General features: G+C 37.3%; 1 protein-coding gene across 7 annotated transcripts in view; it reads left to right on the forward strand.

Annotated features, from left to right (window-relative positions):
• Positions 1-13808, forward strand: part of LOC118709530 (lymphocyte antigen 75) — a 120716-nt gene that overhangs the window by 58383 nt on the left and 48525 nt on the right. For 6 of the 7 annotated variants that reach the window (XM_045575518.1, XM_036421683.2, XM_045575519.1 and 3 more), the window contains 6 exons: positions 8-137; positions 1091-1317; positions 6187-6352; positions 7990-8157; positions 9344-9460; positions 13131-13325. In XM_045575518.1, coding sequence (XP_045431474.1) covers positions 8-137; positions 1091-1317; positions 6187-6352; positions 7990-8157; positions 9344-9460; positions 13131-13325 — 1003 coding nt within the window. The remainder of the gene's footprint in view (positions 1-7; positions 138-1090; positions 1318-6186; positions 6353-7989; positions 8158-9343; positions 9461-13130; positions 13326-13808) is intronic. The other variant, XM_036421685.2, reaches the window with a different exon arrangement.

The raw sequence follows: 13808 nt of genomic DNA on the forward strand, positions 1-13808 counted from the left end.
TGTTTAGATTTTTGACGAAGAGTCCCGCTACCACTGTGCCCTGATGCTCAACCACCGAAAGTCACCCTTAACTGGGACATGGAATTTCACGTCCTGCAGTGAACGCCACACCCTGTCTCTCTGTCAAAAATACTCAGGTATGGGTTATTATCTAAGTAACTGTGGGACTTTATGATGTTAGCTATGTACAGTATTTTTTAACAAAAATCTTATAAATGAATTAAAGTTAATTTGTGATCACATAGTTTTCTTAAAATGATAGCATGACTAAATCCATATTGGTTCAGTGAGTCAGAGTATCTCAAATGGAATGTGATTTTTTTCAAGTATTATCATTATACTTAATTAAATATCAAAATTAACTATCAGGTGGAATTTATTATTAGGAATTGTCTAACAATGTTATGGTTGAATTTTATTCTCCTTTCTACTCTGGCATTTTTTTAGATTTTACTTTCTATCCTGGGAAAAGAGGGAGAAAAAACTTAATGTTTTAATTTAGTTCAGTATAAACATTCACAGTTAAATTTAGCACTAAAAAAAGATGTGAAGCATTTATAAATGGATCACTATGACTTCTTATAATCCAAATAAAACTAAACTGTATTTATAAAAATAGGAATTATCCATATTTTCAAAAAGGTATTTTAAGAAGCATTTAATTATTTTCATTAATCACAATGTCTTTTTAACATGATTAAAAAAAAAACTTTGTTATGTAGTGATACTCTCAAGTAAATAATCTATGTTCTTCTGAAGAACTGTTTGCTAAATTAATCCCTCTTGTTAAAGCAGTTCAAACAAAGCAAGTATTTGACACCAACCTGAAGTGGAAATCTTTTCACAGGCTACTTTTGTTTATAGCTTTTCTCCTTCCTAAATCGAGTCAGCTAAAACAGAATTTTCTTCTAATTTTAGAACACAAATGTTGGGGGTTCATACATTTTAACTAAGGTATGCAGGAAGACATACTTAGCTCTCCCACCCAAAATCTAACATAAACTAATAGATAAGTAGTATCTAACGTACATTAAATGTCCTATGACTCACAGAGTGGGTAGTTTTTGTATCTTTTTTCTTTTACACACAGACCCTGAAGGCAGCCAGACCTTGCAGAATACTTCAGAGACTGTGAAGTACCTAAGTAATCTGTACAAAATAATCCTGAAGCCTCTGACGTGGCCCGAGGCTCTGTGGGAATGCCAGAAACATGGCATGCGCCTGGTGAGCATCTCGGACCCGTACCAGCAGGCGTTCCTAACTGTGCAGGCGGTCCTGCGTAATGCCTCCCTGTGGATTGGACTCTCCAGCGAAGACGTAAGTTTTCAGTCCCCACTGCCAGGATCGGGTGATGGACTGCAGCATTTTTTATTATGCACTGTCTCTTATCAGACAAAACACACACACACACAAACCACCCAGAGATCATAAAACCTTACTCCAGTGAATTTCATGAAGTAGAGAGTTTTTAGTGGCAGTCATCTTTCCACTGTTGGAAGATCTGGTGCTTTATTGTTTGGATTAAGAAAAGGTTCTAGTGGACCAATGTAGCTGATCATTTCTGTAATTTATTCCAACGAACAACTGAGCTGGAATCAGGAGCTGCCATGTCTCCTTTCCCATTGAAGAGAAGAGAGGAGGGGAAGGATTAAAAGCCAGATGGGGCTGGGTGTGGAGAAGCCCTACGGATGGCGCTGAAGAGTCCTTCCTATCCCTTTTGGAATCAGCAGAATGAAATGAAGACTCTAAGAAGGGATAGTGTTTTGCCACATCTTAAGCTGTGATTCGGGGTTGATGTCTTGGGTAGTTCTCATTCATTTCATAGCCCAGCAAGGAATGCTAGTCTTCTATCCATTCCCAACACTAACCTGCATACAAGTAGCACAAATGAGAGTATTTATTGCTACTGGAGCTTTGGGTTATAATTAATAGAGATTTTTTTTTAAGCTGTAGTATTCCTCTCAGCATTATAGGCCATTTTGTCTCTTTTCTAGGCAGCCTATGCAATACTTTGATACTCTGCCCACTGAGATGTATTATAATGATAAGATATAGGGCGGGAGTATAAGGCTGTATACATTATGCAGTGCATAGGAGGTGCCATTTACAAAAATTGTAATGTGAACGTTGGCCCCTGCATCTGCACAGTGCATGACTGGTGAAGCCCTAGCTAGATAAAAATCACCTAGACCAGTATTCCTCAACTACTCTCAGAGAGAGGGTAATGGGCAGATTCGGAGAGTAAGTCCATTGTCTTATGAAGCAAACCTAAGTTATATATACACCTTAGGATGACCCTCAGTATATCAAGATGGCTTTAGGGCTGCTTGGAGAAAATGTGATCAAAGACAATTCAGTCCTAGCACAAACCCAGAGCTGAAGTGGAGAGTAGACTCAGAAGTAACCATTATCTTTGACAAATTGGATTCATTGCCACCAGCAGTTACCAGACACTCATTTAAAAGAAGCAGTATTGCCGGAACCAGTTTGGCTCAGTGGATAGAGCGTCGGCCTGCGGACTGAAGAGTCCCAGGTTCGATTTCGGTCAAGGGCATGTACCTTGGTTGCGGGCACATCCCCGGTAGTGGGCCTGCAAGAGGCAGCTGGTCGATGTTTCTCTCTCATCGACGTTTCTAGCTCTCTATTTCTCTCCCTTCCTCTCTGTGTAAAATCAATAAAATATATTTATAAATAAATAAATAAATAAATAAATAAATAAATAAATAAAAATAAAAGAAGCAGTATTTAGAAATTGCTTGAAGAAGAGTTTCTCCAAGACTCTAGATATTTTATTTTATTTTATTTTATCTTATTTTATTTCTCCTCACCTAAGGATATTTTTCCTACTGATTTTTAGAGAGAGTGCATAGGAGGGAGGGAGGGAGAGAGAGAGAGAAAGAGAGGGGGGGAACATCTATGTGTTTGGTTGCCTCCCATACACATCTTGATCAGGAAATGAATTTGTGATCCTTTGGTGTGCAGACCAACACTCTAACCACTGAGAACTGACCAGGGCAAGACTGGATATTATATATGTGTGTGTGTGTGTGTGTGTGTGTGTGTGTGTGTGTGTGTTGATTTTAAAGTGAGAGAGAGAGAGAGAGAAACACTGATAAGAAACATTAATGGCTGTCTCCTGCACGCCCCCTACTGGTTATGGAGCCCGAAACCTAGTCATGTGCCTTGATTGGCAATTGAACTGGTGACCTCTTGGTGCATGGGATGACACTCAATTCACTGAGCCACACCTACTGGAATGGGTATTTTAAAATGTAGCCCCAAGTTAAGCCAGATCATAGCTTGATCTGCTTTCCCAGACCTCACAGCATCATTTTCTTCATAGCATTGCCTTACTTTCTCTTTGGTATTTGTAACCATGTGAAACCCATCCCTGTGTCTCTTGTGAGGCTGGTAATAAGTTATTATATTTTCTGGTTTCAATCACCTTAAACTTCTGAAACAAAAGCAATATTGTCACTATGGAAATTTGATAGTTATAGTAAATTAAAAGAAAATATTTAAATTAGCTGTAATCCCAGTGCCTAGTGATAACTATGGTTTAATCATTGGGTGAATATCCTTCAAGTTATTTCTCTATGTAGATGTATTTAATTTTAAGATAATTTGGATCATATTGTTTTGTAGCTTTTTCTCCCCTATAATGATTTTGGGTCTTGTTTCTTATACTATTTTTCAATCTTTACCTATGTTTCTCTGTGCCCCTATTACTATTCATTTTAACTAATTCCATGTAGCTGTTTAATATGTATCTTCTTAAGCTGCCTTAAATCTTTGGGAAAGGGCAGGGTATAAATAAATAAAACTTTACATTGAAAGCAATGTGAAGGTATTGAAAGATTTTAAAAGTACAATAGTAACAACAATATCAGATTTTTAGTTAAGAAAAATTATTCTGGGAGAAGGTGAGGGAGGAAGTGAGTAATCTAGAGATAATAAGAGACTAGTTAGAATTTCTTGTATAAATTTGTGCAGAAAATGCTGTTGGTCTGAACTAAGGCATATTTGCAGCATCTGCAATGCAGCACTTCTGGGAAATGTAAAGTCCAGAGTGTGACTGTGGCAGTAGATCACTCAAGTATGTGGCAGTAAACGTACGTAGAAGTAGGGAACTGGGAAAACTTTGGGACTGGGAGAATCACCCACGTGAACATAGATTTCCCTAAGTCAATGGGAGGGCCAGGGGTTGGAACAAGGCCTGGGAACCCCCTTAGTGAATGTCAGAAAAAAGCAAATAGGCCAGATCCATAGCGAATGTCAGAGAGAGACAAGGAATCTGGGAGTTGGCAGTGGTAAGAGGGCCATAACCCTCAAAGGAAATGACTGAAGGAGATAAAAATACCTACTCTCCCATTCTCATGGCCCTATGTGATTTGAAAACAGAAAAACAAACAGCCTTCCCTTGTGGGTGCTGTAAGGAAATTAACTTCTTTAAAGAAAAAAAAAACAGGTCAAGAATTTAGTAAACAGAGGCCCGCTGGTATGGCTCAGTGGTTGAGCATCGACTATGAACCAGGAGGTCACGGTTCTCGGTCAGTGCACCTGTGTGCAGGAGGCAGCCAAAGCATGATTCTCTTTCATCATGTTTCTCTCTCTCTCTCTCCCTCTTCCTTCCTCTCTGAAATCAATAATAAAAGTGTATTTTTTAAACAGAATTCAGTAACAGCTAAGTAGAGTCTTAGTAAAGAGATTTAGTACTCATTAAAGAGATGGAATTCAGAGTCCCGGGACCTGTGTTCGTTGAGAGTGCAGCAAGGGGGTGGAATCCAGGGTCATACGAGTACAGTCACATGGCCAGAGGGCTACATCTGAAGCCACGTGGCTTGGGGATAACTGAGCACAGTGACAACTGGAACTCTGGTGGAGGACAGCTCAGAGTGAAACATTGGTGGTGTTGAGGCTTCACCATGTTGCTATTATGGGTTCGCTAAGGAGACTGTGTGTGGCCTTTGCCCAGTATTCCAAATAAGCCAGGGATACAAAACTAACCTTGGGCCTCAGGAAAGCTTTGCTCCATGAGTCACTGTGTGGGGCCTCAGATCTGGCAGCAACATGGGAAGCTCAGACAGAACTGTACCCCACAATCCATCTCCTAGATTTCTGTACCTACTCTGTAAAGCCTTCCTCAAGATAGCCGAGTGGCCAGGCCCGGTCAGGATGTAACAGCAGGTGTTTGCAGACTTTTGACTGCACAGTAGAATATAGTGACAAGGAAGCACGTCCCCAAAGACAAGTGTGGAAGCAGTGCCATGTCATCTACTGGTCTGAGGGGTTAGGAGGAAGGGAGCTAACATGTATGTAGCTTTCTGTGTGTACCAGCTAGCCACTGAGTCAGGTGTTTTACACGTATTGTGCCATTAATTCTACCCAGGAGGTTCAGGGTCACATTCATTTAATAGCTGCAGGGATGGAAACTTAGCAAGGTAACCTCACAATCAAGAACTAATAAGTGATCAAACCAGAATTCAAAACCAGGTGTGCTTCGCTCTGAAGCCCATGTTCTTCCCACAACTACATGTTGTCTCTAACTTTATCAGTGCCTAACCGGGGTCTTCACTCCACTTTAGCTTTCTGATTGCCAACAACCAACAATGCCAATGATGGGTGAGGTAGCATAGTGTAATCATTCAGACCATGGACGCCAGGACTGCCGACCTGGACTAGAATGCCCTGCAGTTTATGTTCCATGTGACTTTGCACACTCTACATGCCTTCAGTAAAATAGGCATAATAGTGTCTATCTCATATGGTTGTGAGGATTAAATAAGTTGACATTTGCAAAGCGCTTAGAACAGTCCTGGGCACATAGTAAGTGCTATGTGTGTTAAATACAAGATAACATTAAAAGTCATTAGATGACCAAAACCGGTTTGGCTCAGTGGATAAAGCGTTGGCCTGCAGACCGAAAGGTCCTGGGTTCGATTCCGGTCAAGGACATGTACCTTGGTTGCGGGCACATCCCCACTAGGGGGTTTGCAAGAGGCAGCTGATCAATGTTTCTCTCACATCAGTGTTTCTAACTCTCTATTCCTCTCTCTTCCTCTCTGTAAAAAATCAATAAAATATATATATGTTTTAAAAGTCATTAGATGGACCATGAGGGCCAAAGCAATACAAAAGGGATTACATGACGTATTGCCACTTGAAATGTGTTTTCGTTCTTTGCAGGATGAACTCAACTATGTTTGGTCAGATGGGAAACATCTTCAGTTTAGTCGCTGGGCTGACAACAATGAGCAGCTGGAGGACTGTGTGTTTTTAGACACCGATGGGTTCTGGAAAACGTCGGAATGCGATGACCACCAGCCGGGTGCTATTTGCTACTATCCAGGAAGTATGCTACATTCAGATATTTTCTTTCTCAAATTACTATTAGTCTCATGAAGGATGTGATTTTGTAAAATCTGGTTTTGAAATTAAGAAAATTACAATCATCTTATTTTTTTTAAATATATTTAATTGATTTCAGAGAGGAAGGGATGGGGAGAGAAAGTTAGAAACATCAGTGATGAGAGAGAATCATTGATTGGCTGTCTCTTGCATGCCCCACCCTGGGGATCGGGCCCACAACCCCAGGCATGTGCCCTGACTGGGAATTGAACCGTGACCTCCTGCTTCATAGGTTGACGCTCAACCACTGAGCCACACCGACTGGACACAATCATGATCTTTTAACAACAAAATTTGTGAAAATATGTATTCAAAAATACTATATATTAAATATTCTGTCATTAATTTTTTTAGACATGTTTTATCTTTATCAGCTGACAATGGTAATTGTCCTTTTAATTTTAAATCCCCAGTGGCCTCATTTGCATATGTTTGCTGTTTATAGTCTTATAGAAAATTGTATATTTGTGAGAATCCTTTCACAATTCGTATCATCAGCTACAATTTCTTCTGACTCACTGTTAACATTCATTTGGTTATAAGTAACAGCCACCAGCTCAAGCTAGTTTTAAACCAAAAATAAGAATTTTAGATCCTCAAAAAATGGGGATAGAGCTAAAGCTTGTGAGGAATGGAAATCAGAGGCTGATGCCATCCTCTACCTGTGCTTTCTGCTTCTCTCTGTGGACCTGCTCTCTGCTTCTCTACCTGCTCTCTGCTTCTCTGTGCGCTTGATGACCCATGGCGGCTCTGCAGCTTTCACCTGCACCCGTCACTGGAGGTGACTGTCCCTGAATACCACTTTTCCGTTTCTCAGAGGGAATCTGAAGGACTTGGCTGAGTTGGGTATGCAATCTAGGTCACTCAGAGGAACGTGCGGGTTTGGGGTACGAAAAAGACACTCCTCAAACAAAGGGACTGGTTATAAGCTGGGAGAGACTGGCAGGCCTCTCTACTGCACACCTAAGTAGTTCCAAGGACTTTGAGTAGAGCATGTCTATACTTGCATCTTCTTGAATGTATGGCCTTTTCACTAAATAGGGCGGGGCGGGGGTGGGGTGGAAGGAGGGGCCGTAATTAGATTATCTAGATGTCAGGTTTTAAACTATTGCTGTTTGCTTTTGTTAAAGGAATAACTTAATACATCACATATTTCATTAAATGTTCCTTTAGAATTAGAAAAGATATAAGTAACCAGACACTTGTTGATGAACTCAAAGTTTTAGTTACGTGCCTTTTATTATGTTTGTATAGTTCCTATGAGACGGCCTTTTGCATTTGAAGTCTGGAGATGGAGGAAGACAGAAAGTACAATTAACCCAATAGCACCTCATTTTTTACATTCTTCCACTCACTCCACAGCCGGGGAAAGGAAATTATTGTACTGTTAAATAATTTCTTTCCTAAAGAAAGCCTTTCCTAAAGGAGGTCACATTATATTGAATGTAAATTGAACAAGCATCAGCAGGCTAGTATTTCTTAGCTTCCTGAATATTTCCTACTAATCAAGTCCAATTATTATATAGAGAATTTAGCATTTATATCTGAAATTAGTATTCATACCATTAATTTTTTTTCTAGATGAGACTAAGAAAGAGGCCACGCCAGTTAACAGTGTTCGTTGTCCATCTCCTGTTTTAAATACCCCGTGGATACCATTTCAGAACTATTGCTACAATTTCTTGGTAGCAAAGAATAGATACAAGGCAGTAACAAAAGATGATGTTCATTCTAGATGCCAAAATCTGAGTAAGTACATTATATGGGCATTATATATTGCATTACGCTCATTTTTTAAAAATCTTGTCTGTGTTAGAAATATTTCTAATTGGCACTAGTAATTTTCTAATTTCTACATTAATTTGCTTTTAATTAAAATGGAAGGTATAGCAGTTACCTCTTTCTTTATCCTTTCATTAGAGAATTTGTCTAGCTCTACAGGTGTAAACAAAATGGGTTCTACTTCACAAAGGAAAGAAATATCACTATATAGGGGGGACTCTAGGCAAAATTAAAAGTTCATTTGAGAGGTCAGAAGCTTAAATAAGCCACAAAGAAGCCGCTCTGCTTTAAAACACACACACACACACACACACACACACACACACACACACACACATTTCATACTTCAAAGATTTTTCAGATATTTCCTATGTGATCACTGAGGATTTGGAACTTCTGAACAATGGACCTCTGAATTTTGCGGAAAGTGCCTGTGGGAAATACAAACCATTACCCTCCTCCCTTCCCCCCAAAGTCTGCTCTGTTGAACACTGGTCTTGAAAGGTGTTCTACACAAGAGGATCTTTAGAAAAAAGAACAAGGTTAAGAAACACCATCGCTTCCTGTTACAGATGATCAAGTGTGCATTTGTTTATATTGTAAGAAATACTGGCTAAATGAACTAGTTGATTTGTTTACCAAGTGTTTGCAAAGTTTTTATCCATGGAGCTCTTTTCTGAGGAACTCCTCTTAATTCCCCGAGGAACACAGTATGGGAAATAAAAACTTTTTTTAACTCTAATATAAGAGTGATCACTAAGACTTACAGAAAGTTGAAACTCTGTCTTAGAACCCATCCAAGAGGTTTTATTTATTATAGTCTTTGACAGTGTATCATAAATACAGGTGGAATTATACCAACTCAAAATAAGCTTTAAATGAGGAAAGGTGAAGTGAATTAGTTTTAAATACTCAGCTCATCTACTAGATTGTCACTAGTCTGTAAGACCTTATTTATCATCAAAATGTTTTAAAACTTCTTAACCTATTCATTTTAGTACAATGAGACAGTTTTAATTAACATGTCTTTCTTATTTTCTGCTATTTAAGTTTAGGGGTATATTAAACTCAGAAATAACATTTTCTAATTCAAATAAAGTATTCTAGATAAACTATTGCTTAAATTATTGACTTTTTTTTTTTTGCTTAACAGATTCAAAATCACATATTCTGAGTATTCGAGATGAAAAAGAGAATAACTTTGTTCTTCAGCAACTGCTACACTTTAATTATATGGCGTCATGGGTCATGTTAGGTCTAATTTATGAAAGTAAGTTGTAAATCTGCTGATTTTATTTATATTTATACTTTTTATAAACTACTTGTTTATCAAGCTATAAAAGAATACCAGTAGTTCTTCAAAGTATATGTTTATTAATATACAAAATTATCATTAATGCACTAAGCACAACATATGAATATGAAACATTTTTTATGTCTCTGCTCTGCTATTAAAATGTCTTTACCATCAAGCCTAGAGTTAAATGGTGAAAAATAAATCTTTCTCTACTTTCCCTCCAAGCAGTTCCAGACTAAAAATCACATTCTCATATATATCTCCAGTACTGACTTTGTATCTATACAGTGTATGTGAGATGAGTGAGAACAGAATTACACTTCTATTAATGTTGAGCCTGTGGTTTTTAGAGTATTGGCTTGGGGTATACACTAGGAAAATCAGATACATAGATTGATAACGGGATAGAATATTTGACATTGTGTCTAAATACAACAAATCCAAGTTAATTGCTATAAAATTTTGTAAAGCACAGATTTTAATAATAGGCCAATTTAGAAAGATACTCAACTATAGATGTTCTGAAAATCATAAAAGTTTTGGAATTAGAAAAAAAGAAAATCACTCTTTGGGTATAAAGCATCAAAAAGTATGCATTTATTCAAAAACAGGCCATAATAAGGGGGACAGAACAATGATAATCAGAGGTGGGTGGGAAAAGAAACTAAATTACTCAATTCTGACATTTAAAAATAGCCTTCTCTTTGGTATTTAACTTGTCTTTCTTAGAATGAGTTGCAAAGGCATTTCTTAAATGTTTATGGCTTGCAAATTAGTTAACAACAATTAAGCTATCAAGCAAATGGTAAGATTTGGGTTGCCAGTTGAAGATGAGTTTATCATAATAGGACATATTTGCCCAAGTCTTTTTCCCAATGACACTTGAATACCCTTTAATATAGAAATGGGGAGTTGGGAGGCAGAGGAAACTAGATGGAAAGTTCTCAGGCTTTATCTGAAAGTATTGAGGAAATAGTGAACTTTGAAGCAGTGGAGACCACCCAGGATATAGTTCGAGATTTCAATTGCACCCTCTGATGTATTTTGTTAGTTGTATTTTCACAAACAACTGAATATGCATTTTATGTTCTGAAAAACATTTTTGAATCTCTAGACTTTCTTTTAATCATCCTAAAATTTTTAATAAAATGTCTGAGTAATAAAATTTCTATTAAGATATGTAGCCATATGAGCAACATATAGAGAGATGTTTCAAGCAAATTTGGTTTAAATCTAATTCTTACTGGCTTAATTTATACCCATAAATTTTTTTGTCACCTTGATATACTTAAATTACATTGAACTGTATACCACCCATACAAAGGATTTTGTTTTGCTTTTTAAAATTCTGAACTTTTCAAAATTAAGGCCATGAATAGACATTGCTAAGAGAAGCCACATGTCAATTGAAAGATACTTCAAATGAAAAAGTGACCTTTTTGTATAGCAACTTTAGAAATACACCTTTGCCCATTGTGTTAGTCAGGAAATTGTAACTTGAACATTTGGGGAGAGGGAAAGAGCGACTAGGATGCATGACGTGATACGAAGCAGCAATAAAGAACGAAGCGATATGTACAGAACTGCTAGTGTTACCTTGCTGCAGACAGGAGTTTAGGATAATGCCTTGGGAGGTGGCGATCACTGAAAGGTACAAACAGCCAGACAACCAGGATTATGTGTAGGAAGTAATGACATTACTCCTTATACCAATTCATAATTTCAGTAGGCCTAGCAGTTTGTTTTTCCAAAAACTTTATTGAGATATAGTCACATCCATATGATTTAGCCATTTAAGGTATATAATTTAACTAGAGGCCTGTTGCACAAAGATCCGTGCAATAGGCCTTCCTTCCCCCTGGCTGCCAGCACCAGTTTTCCTCCGACACCTAGGACTCAGGCCTTCACTCCGGCCACAGTCGAGAAGCCAAGCCTCTTCAGTCTTCAGTTGTCTTTCAGTCTTCAGTCTTTGCTCAGTGTCTGCATATTCAAATTAACCCACCATCTTTGTTGGGTTAATTTGCATATTCCTGGTTGGCTGGCAGGTGTCACAGAGGTATGGTCAATTTGCATCTTTCTCTTTTATTAGTGTAGATGGCCTTTTGTATAATCAGAGAGCACTGCAATTATCACTAACCTAACAAGAAACACCATACCTATTAGTAGTTCCTCCTCATTCTCTAGCCTCTCTCCCAACCCTCAGCAACCACTGATCTATTTTCTGTCACTACAGATTGCCTACTCTAGACATTTCTTATAAATCAGATCATACAATATGTGATTTTTTTATGTGACTATTATTCTACTTAGCTTAATGGTTTTAATGTTTATGTATGTAGCACTGTATCATGTATCATATATTGTGCCTTTTATGACTGAATAATATTCCGTTGTATGGATATACCACATTTTATTCATCTGTTTATTAGTTTGTGGGCATTTAAATTGTTTTTACCTTTTTTGTTATTGTGAATAATGCTACCATAAACAAGTTTTTGTGCATGTATGTTTTCATTGCTCTTGGACATATACTTGGTCTGGAATTGTTGAATTTATTTAATCCTTTGAAGAACTGACAGTTTTCCAAAGCTGCTGTACCATTTTCCATCAAAGGTTCCAATTTCTCCCATATCTATGCCAACACTTATGGGTGGTTTTTGTTTGTTGTCTTTTTTATTATAGCCATCCAAGTGACTCTGAGTAATTTATCACTGAGGTTAAAATTTTATTTATCTGATGATTGAAACTATTCAGCATTGTTTCATGTATTCATTGGCAATTTGTACATCATCTTTGGAGAAATCTCTATTCCGACCCTTTGCCCATTTTTTATATTATTTGTTCATTTTATTATTGAGTTCTAATTATTCTTTTTATATTCTGGATAGAAGTTTCTTGTCAAATAAATTACTTGCAAGTATTTTCTTCCATCACTTTTTTGATAGTATAATTTGTAGCACAAAACTTTTAATTCTAATGAAGACCAATTTATGTATATTTTTCTTTTATCATTTGTGCATACCTAAGAGAGCTTTGCATACCCTAGGGTCATAAAGATGTTCTCCTGTGTTGTCTTCTAAGAGTTTTATAGTTTTGGCTCTTAGATATATGATCTATTTTGAGTTAATTATGTATATGGTGAAAGGAAAGGGTCCAACCTCATTTTTTATTTTTATACATAGAAACAATTCATTCACCATTGAATTGTCTTGGCACTCTTGTTAAAAACCAGTTGACATAACATACACAATTATGATTTCAGTCCAGAGAAGGGACTTGTCATTAGTCTTATAATAAATTATTTTTTTATAAAATAGTTACACTCATTTTCATTGCCGTCAAACATATATGTAGGAAAAATGAATATTTGATGAAAGATAACAACATGTAAAGTTATTGCAGGATGGTGGAATTAAAAGTAAATTTTTGTTTTCATGTTTATAACTTGTACTTTCAACAAGTTATTGTTGAAAATAAGTATGGCTCACTGTTATAATTATTTTAGAGAGATGCACATAATCATATAACCTTTTAGGAAGTAGAGAAAGAAGAAAGAAAAGTTATGATTGAAATATTAACCTCATAACTGTAACTCAAATATTGATTTCATCTCTAAATATAGAAAAAAATGTTTCTTCTCCAGATAATTCTCTTATGTGGTCTGATGGGACCATGCTGTCCTATACACACTGGAGATCAGGAAGACCAGCTATAAAAAATGGCCATTTTTTTGCTGGCTTGAGTACTGATGGCTTTTGGGATGTTCGTACCTCAGATGCTGTTGAAGAAATACACTACTTTCATCAGCACAGCATTCTTGCTTGCAAAATTGAAATGGGTGAGTGTGCTAATGTAGAGTTTCCACTCCAGGAAAAGAAAATATAAAGCCATTGGCTCGCCTGGTGGGAAGCTTGTAATTGTATTTTCTGAGTGCTTTTTCTGAATTCCATCCTATGAGAGGTGCTACAGAGGTAGCCTTGACAGTTTTGCGGAGCACTGGTCATATGTTTTGTACAATGTCCCTCATTCTTTTCTCATGATTAAGCTGAAGTTATGGTTTTGGAGTTTAGGGGAAAACCACAGAAGTAGTGTCATTCTCATAACATGTGAAGGGTATGCTATCAATACGACTATCACTGCTGATTTTAATCTTGGTCACCTGGCTCTAGGTAATGTTTACAGATTTTTCCACTGCAAAGTTACTCTTTTTCTCCTTTCCCACAGCATACTCTTCGTTAGGAAGGCACTGTCCTCAGTCCACATTTACTTAGTGGAGAGTTACTCTTCACTAAGTAAATTCTTCCTGAAGGGGGTGGTATCT

Source organism: Pipistrellus kuhlii, unplaced genomic scaffold (genome assembly GCF_014108245.1).
Source record: "Pipistrellus kuhlii isolate mPipKuh1 unplaced genomic scaffold, mPipKuh1.p scaffold_m20_p_7, whole genome shotgun sequence".
Classification (NCBI taxonomy): Eukaryota; Metazoa; Chordata; class Mammalia; order Chiroptera; family Vespertilionidae; genus Pipistrellus; species Pipistrellus kuhlii.